Raw genomic sequence first — 9,026 nt, forward strand, 5'->3', positions numbered from 1 at the left:
AGCCCCGCGGAAATGGCTGCCATTTTTTTTGATTGCGTTATATAAATTCTGCAAATAAAATTTTCATGCTGACACTTGTCTTCCACTTTTTTCTAAGCAAAAAGTTTTTAATAGGGCAAATATTTTTTTACTACAGACCTTAGCAGAAGTAACTTTTCAATATAGTGTTTTTCACCATTTTTTTCAGGAATTTTTCAAAGCTAGTAAATGTAGTATTTTTTGACTTCCTTTATACTACATAGATAGAAAAATGTTGACGTTTACGCCACTATATTTAGTTTTGCAATATTCCAATTAGTTTTGCTACTAAAACAGTTTTACGCCGTGTCAGAGGACTGTCCTGAGTTACCCCGCCAGTCCCGAGTAGCCCCGGTTGATGGTACCAATACATATTTTCCAAACCTTGGGCAGATGGTTAATTGAGCAGCTTTTATATGCTATTTTATAATCTCATGATAATTTCATACTTGGACAAAGTTTATAATAGTTTCATAACTTATTTAATTTATTTTTGTTCAGATTCCAAGTGAAGCTTCGCCAGCAGTAATTAGTATGGGGCTTTCATCAAGTAAAAGCAAAACAAACAGTGCCAACCATGTCAAGAGCAGTGATGGCAACTCTAGTTGTCCTGAAGAAGATGTCAATTCTACTCCTCTTAGGAAAGTGCTCCCTTTTGACCCACGTTCTCCTACTGATCATATAACTCGCACTCCCATCACAGTATGTGGTTTATTTGAAAATTGTCCTGTAGCATATTTTACAGTGTAAGCTATGGTAAATTTGTTTTATGATTTTGATCTTCTATTAGGCATATATATACATTCCTTATATATAAAAAGAAATATCCAAAACATTTATATATTTGTTCCAAGAGATTGGACATTGTGCATTGAGTGATTTTCACTTGAATGTTGGATTACATTGCATTCATATGGTGTACAGGTGACATCAACTGGTGAGGACTGCACTCCAGCAAGACCAGCAAATCCTGCCACCAGCCTACGAGTCCTGGATGTTGACCCTCGCTCTCCTTCACAACAGGTGATGCTCTTTTCCTTTATTAAATTTAACTATATTGTGATTGTGCCCACAGTCGAATTCATAAATTTCACTGTTAGTTTCCACAGAAGCCCTCAAAAAAGCATGTTCTGAGTTGCTTCTGACCTCAGGTTCTCAGTGTCAGTACTGTTGGAAATTTTATTGCCAAACCATAATTTTTTTTTTAATTTTCATCTGGGTTTGTAGTTGGTAGGGTGTATATACACTGATTTATACAGTGTTAAACTTAAAGGTATAGTACCTATAACAAGATATATTCCTATGTAGGTATATAATTGTTGGATTTAGTGAAATAGATGTATATACTAGGGTATATTAATATACCATTAGTACCGATCTGCTATTGAGTTCCTTTCACATTTATTTTAGCACCATTCAATTCGTATTGGAGAACCTTTTTCCCAGTTATAGAAAAGATCTCACTTCATTGGGACAGATTCATGCTGGGTTTTCACATTTTTTGAAAATGTGTTCATTTTTGGAGTAGTGCAGATCAAAGTGAGATTGTTTCAAAAAATTCCATTACAGAGAACACAGCAAACAGATTAGCTTGTGGCTTATGTCCATGACTTCATTATAAATTTTCGAATCGTAAACAACCATTAATTTGCAAGGTTAACGAATGCTGATTGGCTGCATGTGATGAGAATATTGAATTTTTTTTTTATTTGGGGGATGTGGGAACTCTGAATATATATCGAGTCTGACCTGTTGATTTAGGTTATACTATAACCAGGGACACATATATAATCCCTGTATTTGGGCATGGAGAATACACACGAAAGTAAAAGTATAATTGACAAAAACGACTGTTTGATAGTGCAGGTAATTTGCTCCGTCATGATCAGAAATTTTCATAAATTTTATTATTGTGTACGTTTCTAATGACATATATACATAAATGTGGTCCACAAGGGTTCCATCTGATCATTGTATAATAATCGTTATTCTAGTTCATTCCAATCATAGCCAGCATGAGAGAGCAGGTATTTTATTATAAATGAATACTCTAGTGAAGCGGGTAGTTGCCAAAGCTTGGAATGGTGGCATTGCCAATAGATCTGAAGTTTTTCTTTGCCTGTTCTTGTAGCTTGTAGATTTTCACTCTCTTTGTTGCTTAAATATTTTCTTTTCTTCTTTTGGTTTATAATACTTTAACTTCAACGTAAGAAGGAAATTGCTCCCTCTCATACAGTTGTACCTAACATTTAATGTACGTATCTTCTATGCCTCATGACCTAATTACAGAAATTTAATAAATGACCAAACAAGTAAAAAAGTCACTAGATTGCTTTAATCGCAGATTCACTAGAAATTTAAAAGCGAAGAAAACACCACAAAAATTTAGCATATCTCGCCCTTATAGATATGCTAAATTTTTGTGGTGTTTTCTTCGCTTTTAAATGACCAAACAATTTTATTGTTTGCAGAAATTTGATAAATGACCCGACAATTTTATTGCTATTTCAACTTCATTACACTCAAATTTATTGTAGATTTGCTTCATCTGAATTTACAATTTCTTGTATACCTACTGTTTTTCAAGTAGATACTGATCGCCAAAGACCTTTTTTCCAGGTCACGAGAACGCCGATAGTCATTGATGACAGTGCCGATAATGCTTCCACTGTTGCTCTGTCAACCCCCAAATCATCTGGCATTAGAAGCAAGCCTCACGCTCTGAATAAACCCGATGAGTCGCCCACTCCTGAATTGAGCTTTGGTATTCGAGACGAAGAAAACGATCCTAGATCTCCCTCAGTTACAGTGCCACGTACTCCTCTTGAAGACAAGCTTTTTAAGGTTTCTATTCGAGACGCCAATTCAAGTTCTAGTTCTGTGGCTTACGCTTCAGCCAAAAATTCAATTCAGGAACAAAATCAACAGTCGAGCAAAGATGAAAATAATGAGTTTGATCAATCCAATGTGGAAGATGACAAAGAAAATAAGGAGAGCAGCACCAAGGACGAGAAGTGCATTAAGAATGTATCAAATCCGGCACCAATGACAAGGTCGCCCTTATCGAGCAGCAATAAGACCAACTGCAGCACACCTCGAAACTTGCTTCAAGCAAAGCAGTGCAGGACAATAGAGGAGGAGTTCACCAAGAACCAACGTAACATTCTTGCACAAATCAATGCGGTTGATGAAGAAGTCGTGACAGTAGTTCCTTCTACCACTCAGTTTGTCGAACAAATCTAACCGTCAAAGTATAGACATTTTTAGATCGTTCCAATTTTTAAGAAATATATCAAATGAAACGTTCGTGAAAGCTTTGCGCATGAGAAGGAGGAAAAAAAGGAAATTTTGTGAAAGCATTGCGCATGAAAATCCGTTATTTTTACGTTGCATTACAATTAGGCTTGATCATGGCTGCAAGTAGTCAAGTCTGTGAAAGTGTGCTTACGTGAAACCATTAGTATTCTGGTTAAATTAAGGCGGGCAAAGAAGAGCAATATTACATTCCTTTTCTTAAATTTAGCATTGGAAATTGTTTATGTCGCCAAATGTTACCTGATGGTCTCGAATAAAATACTCGTTTTATGTATTTGAAACTTTATCTGTTCTCTTGTTTTCTTAGTCTTTTATTAAGTGAATCAATATTTTTGACTGCTGTCTGATTCATATTGTTTTGCGTCTTAAATATTGCAAATTGCCTTCATTGACGAGATGAGATATGGTACATAACATGAGAGATGTGACGACGTCCTGGCGTTTTCCATTGAATTGGTATCTTGAACAGTTCAAGTGGAAGACCGTTCCAAGTTCAAGTGGATCTTATATACGTTCTGCGAGTACGTCCAGCGTACGGCGATTTAAAACAATTTTTTTCTTTGTTCTTAGTATTCAGCCTTTTAGCGCATTTTCTCATTCATGAAAAAAATTCACTATTGTGCTCGCCATGTCCATCTGGCTGTCCGTCCGTCCGTCCGTGACCTCAAGTTTTCATCGACGAGAAAATGCGCTGTCACTCACTGCTGTGAGTACTGAGTTATATTTTTTACACTTCTATGCTCAATGATTTGATTAGATTATCGATGAGTTTGGAATTTTTACATAAGGAAGAACAGATCACGTTGATCAGAAAACGAATTTTTCTTTGACTAAAATGTAGTTTGCTTATGCTGCTGTTGATATTAAATAAAAATGTCGTGCCAAATTTCTTTAATCGACCATTTGGTTATATAACTTCCAATTTTACTTCAGTACGGAAACTGATGGAGAATCATTTATGCTAATAGGATTACGAATTAAGGTGCAGCATGACGCCACTTGAGTGAATAGAAAATGTTCCTACGATAGTTCTGTAGTTCATTTCGCTTGACAAAGTTAACAGTCACATTTTGGGCATAGTTCTTTAGTGTTTACATTCATGCCATGCGCCAGTTAAGAAAATGTCAACCAATGGAGGATAATGAGACAATTTACCATAAAACGATATATCCTGAAGTGTTCTCCGCTGAAGATGGAGACAGGGACCTCGCTGCTCATAGAATTTAATTTCCAAAACTTCTATGCTCAATGATTTGATTAGATTATCGATGAGTTTGAAATTTTTAGATAAGGAAGAACAGATCACCTTGATCAGAAAATTAATTTTTCTTTGACTAAAATGTAGTTTGCTTATGCTGCTGTTGATATTAAATAAAAATGTCGTGCCAAATTTCTTTAATCGACCATTTGGTTATATAACTTCCAATTTTACTTCAGTACGGAAACTGATGGAGAATCATTTATGCTAATAGGATTACGAATTAAGGTGCAGCATGACGCCACTTGAGTGAATAGAAAATGTTCCTACGATAGTTCTGTAGTTCATTTCGCTTGACAAAGTTAACAGTCACATTTTGGGCATAGTTCTTTAGTGTTTACATTCATGCCATGCGCCAGTTAAGAAAATGTCAACCAATGGAGGATAATGAGACAATTTACCATAAAACGATATATCCTGAAGTTTTCTCCGCTGAAGATGGAGACAGGGACCTCGCTGCTCATAGAATTTAATTTCCAAACACATCGCAGATACCTATACGCAAAATAGTTTAGGATCCTCAGAATATCAACGTTGCCAAAGGAATCGAAAGCCAAAAAGATGGCCAAGCAGGCCTCGTGTTAATTCACTGGGGTAGATGTGAGTCATTAAAGCGAAATGAAAAATTGATACACGAGGAATAACTGACGGGACAAGGAATTGTTCGTCTTTATAGTTAACGGGACGACCAGCTTCTTGTTTTTATCTCACAAAACACACCCCCCCCCCTCCCCAAAAAAAATGGTGAAAATTCAGACAAAGTTCTATCTTGGAGATTCAGACGTAAAATTGAGTAACTAGGCAAGTGTTACGTTTATAATAAATTTAACCACGCCAAGCGTGTTAATATATGGTTTCGGAGGTTATGCTGTTGGAAAATATTGTAGAGATTTTCATTTTGACTTGTAGATGGAAAGCTTATTTGCGTTGATTGTGAGCTTTAGTGTAAGCATAGCAAAAGGAAATAAATGATAATTGTTTGGGTTTGGCCAGGAAATATTCGTCAGAAAGACTAAAATGGCGTTTATAAACTGATCTCACAAGAAAACAGAGCTTTGCTTCCAAAGAGTCACATTAATTAATTCAATTCATATACGTAGAATAATTAAACCGCATGTTTATTACGTTTTTTGAGGAGCTGAAATCTACTGTGAAAACACCTGTCCACTTCACTCCTACAAGAATATTTTTTATTCGTTGCCCTATAAATACACGATGAACTTAGGACGCTACGAAGATTTAGGCCAGAATTTAGAAGGAATCGCCTTAGTCATGCCTGAAGACCCAGTGCCTTTCTTCTGCCTGTGGAGTTTCTTCTCGAAATCTCTGAGACCTTCGATCTGAGAAGCACCATCTTCAGTGTCACCGCTCGAGCCAGCTTGCCGCAGGAAATTAGCCTTTATTTTGTTTACCTGCCAGGAATATGGATCATAAGGCCCATTAATTTACTATAAATTTTTAAGAAAATCCAAAAAATTTCAAACAAATTAGTACCAAAAGTGCTTACCCAAAAAAATGATGTTAGAGTAAAGATATCATAATTAGTGGTCATTCTTTACTAGAAAAATGAAATGATTTCCCGAGAGTTGCTATTATTCACTATTCTCAAAAACTAGACTAACTATACGACCATATGATTATTTCTGTCCTTATTCAATTCTTAATAATAAGACAAATATCATTGTTGGAACGACTAAATACGTTATGATGAATTGAAGTATAACTCTGAATCCAAATTGCATTCTGTGCTAATGCTTGAAATTTTCTGTACATAAATTATTTTTATTCGGGAGTTTGTACCTCAAACTCGATGTAGTTGGCCTGCTGTATACTTAGCTCCTTCTGACTGTTGGCTTTCAACACAAGCGACTCGAGAGTTCCCAGCAGTCCATTGCAATTATTGCACCACGCCTGTAAACGTAGAATATCAGTCACATTATATTGGAATGACACTTTTAATTTAAAAAGGAATTTATTAATTTTTACAGCCAAGGATAACATCAATTCTGTGTATTCATTGGCTTCATTTTTCAACCTAAGGGGAAACTGAGTAAAACTAGCAACCTCTTGAGATGGACAGAAATATCAGGAAGATTTTTAGGTTTATTATTGCATGCAAATCAAAACAAATGTTCAAACCTTAAGAGTAGCAGCAATATCAGGTAGATCTTCAGGCTTGATATCACGCCCTAAGGCAAAGTCCACTTCCAAGACCCCATTCTTCTGGTCCAGTTTGCCATGTAGCACATCTAAGAAAGTAACCACAGAAACTTTTTTCATTAATTCCATTCATGAAATGAACTGAAGAATTTTCAAGTCGACTGAAATGATGAATATTACGAGGCTATGGAGCATAGAAATGGAAATTTGCTAACTATCATACATGACAATATGACTCGATTCTTAACCAAAGAAACAAAGTAATGCTTCAATATCTAATAGTAGTCTCACCTGCATAAATAGCTTCAATTATTAAATCCTCCAACTCTCTCCGACTATTTAAGCAAAGTTCCTTAACTAAATTATCAAGAAGTAAAGTTTTGGCTGAGTTTGCCATGGTGATGATGGTGAGATGACGAAGCTTGGTGAGCATAAGAGGGGAGAGTGGAGGCAAGGGAGGCTCGCTCTTCAGGTAATCTTCATAAACTCCAAATGCAAACACCTCCACCAGTCTGTAGTATGAGCTGTATTCAACCACTGAATTCAGCTGAAAAGGAAATAAAATGTACACTATGATGGATGAGAAAGGAAGAAGGCTATCCATGTAGAATTTGCTTTTGGTAAAAATAAAATTAGAAGAAATGTTTATATTACAAAAAAACATTAAATAAGAATACCCTATTTAAATGAAGACAAATCTAGATGAACTCGTCAAAATTTATGTACAGAAAATCTCATAATAATACATCTTCCAGAAGTGAATGCATACCAATAAAAATGAATGAAATTCATCTTATTTAAAAAGACCTATAATTTTTGACAAACAAACCTCTTTAATATTTGGCATTTGTAGAAGTTCTGCAAAGACATAAAGACCAGGAGCTTCAAGAGCTTCTTTGATGAGTTGTACAGCTGCAGCTCCTTTTGCAGACTTAGCAAGTATGAGGAACTGCTCCCCAATGGCAGCCGACCCACCATCGCCACACGTTGGGTCACAGATTGAGGTAACACCAGGTGCTGGTGCTACTCCTATGGCACCATTTGTGCTATGGCTTGGGTCTAATGCTGATGATGACGATGGGGATGGGTCTGGTTTATCTCCAGATAACAATGGCTTTTCAATCTCAAGATTGCAGCTTGAAGAGTCCATAGAAAGAATGCTGCTGCTTAAACCACTGTCATTGGCAGATGCCATAGTGAATAACTACAAATTGAACATATAGCAGTTGCAATAACAAAACTTTCAAATCTGTAAAGAACAGAAACACGAATAAAAAAATAATATTTGGTGAATACATAAATGAAATCACAATACTGCTTACTCTATTTCAAAAGCCAAGAATTATAGTCGACAATATGACATAGATAATCTGAATTTCTGGTGCTTTCTAATGGCAGATGTGGGTCTCATTATCAATTTAATGTTATTTGTTTACAAGCTCCTGTTACTTGGAAGTTCTAGTCATCTGTATTATGGAGCTAACTGTTTACATCAAAGTAAACAGCAATAATTTCAAAAGATATATTTAACTAAAAAAAAAATGAAGAATGGGAAAATCAAATATGGACAATTTTGACAACATGCATGTACCCTTTCATCATGGATATATTTAACATTGTCAATGCTATTCATACCTAGTGGATTGGGACCAAGAAGTCCGCCAGTCACAAAAGGGTTATATGGTAGTGAAATGATGTTCCTTTGTGCTTGCTGGTGGCACAAGCACATAGTCTACTCAGGAAAGTCAAACAGTAGAAGCTATTTGTTGGTTGGAAATAAAAGAACCTAACTAATAAAACTACATTTAGGATATTTACAACATTTAGGAAAGATTGGGATAATTGTTAAGAAAAATGCATGATCAGGCTACAAGAATGTATAGAAAATTCATGACGTGGGAGCCACAAGATTCTAGTAATAAGGGAAATTAGAATCCTGTTCAGCACTTTCAATTTCTAGTTGGCAATTCACAGATAATGGCACCATTCTGGCAAGTAGATGTTACTAGTAGAAACTCTTTCTAAAATATGAATAGAGCAAATAATGCAAAATTTGGCTATTCTGTTGCAAGCAGGGTTGGCAATGATTAAATCAAAATGATTAAATCACTTGATTTTTTTACCACGTTTTTCTTAGCTCGCTTTCGTGTCTGTGATGATCAAATCTTGCAATCAATATTTCACCAACTTTCCCATTAGCTAGCGCTCTGAAACTTTTAGGGAAGCTCAGCTCCCGATAACAATACAATAATCAATAATTTGTTGCACGTTTCCA

General features: G+C 35.7%; 2 protein-coding genes across 2 annotated transcripts; one reads left to right on the forward strand and one right to left on the reverse strand.

Moving 5' to 3' along the window:
• Positions 1-456: 456 nt before the first annotated feature.
• Positions 457-3,619, forward strand: LOC108666503 (cell division cycle-associated protein 3). The gene is made up of 3 exons (XM_018153389.2): positions 457-720; positions 943-1,041; positions 2,638-3,619. Exons 1-3 carry the CDS (start codon positions 553-555, stop codon positions 3,259-3,261), a joined length of 891 nt encoding a protein of 296 aa, XP_018008878.1. The 5' UTR covers positions 457-552; the 3' UTR covers positions 3,262-3,619.
• Positions 3,620-4,992: 1,373 nt separating this feature from the next.
• Positions 4,993-8,001, reverse strand: LOC108666502 (COP9 signalosome complex subunit 7a-like). Its single transcript, XM_018153388.2, has 5 exons — positions 7,581-8,001; positions 7,043-7,298; positions 6,731-6,840; positions 6,392-6,502; positions 4,993-6,003 (listed from the first exon to the last, which is right to left on the reverse strand). Exons 1-5 carry the CDS (start codon positions 7,944-7,946, stop codon positions 5,821-5,823), a joined length of 1,026 nt encoding a protein of 341 aa, XP_018008877.1. The 5' UTR covers positions 7,947-8,001; the 3' UTR covers positions 4,993-5,820.
• Positions 8,002-9,026: the final 1,025 nt, after the last annotated feature.

The sequence above is a fragment of the Hyalella azteca genome, unplaced genomic scaffold (assembly GCF_000764305.2).
Source record: "Hyalella azteca isolate HAZT.00-mixed unplaced genomic scaffold, Hazt_2.0.2 contig4352, whole genome shotgun sequence".
Lineage (NCBI taxonomy): Eukaryota > Metazoa > Arthropoda > Malacostraca > Amphipoda > Hyalellidae > Hyalella > Hyalella azteca.

What these genes read in the sequence shown, in the direction of transcription:
- LOC108666503 (XM_018153389.2), top strand. Translation starts at nt 553, where the DNA reads ATGGGGCTTTCATCAAGTAAAAGCAAAACAAACAGTGCCAACCATGTC. An exon ending in TAACTCGCACTCCCATCACA is followed by an intron (nt 721 to 942) that starts GTATGTGGTTTA and finishes TATGGTGTACAG; the next exon opens with GTGACATCAACTGGTGAGGA. An exon ending in CTCGCTCTCCTTCACAACAG is followed by an intron (nt 1,042 to 2,637) that starts GTGATGCTCTTT and finishes CCTTTTTTCCAG; the next exon opens with GTCACGAGAACGCCGATAGT.
- LOC108666502 (XM_018153388.2), bottom strand. Translation starts at nt 7,946, where the DNA reads ATGGCATCTGCCAATGACAGTGGTTTAAGCAGCAGCATTCTTTCTATG. An exon ending in AAATGCCAAATATTAAAGAG is followed by an intron (nt 7,299 to 7,580) that starts GTTTGTTTGTCA and finishes TTTCCTTTTCAG; the next exon opens with CTGAATTCAGTGGTTGAATA. An exon ending in CCAACTACATCGAGTTTGAG is followed by an intron (nt 6,004 to 6,391) that starts GTACAAACTCCC and finishes TATTCCTGGCAG; the next exon opens with GTAAACAAAATAAAGGCTAA.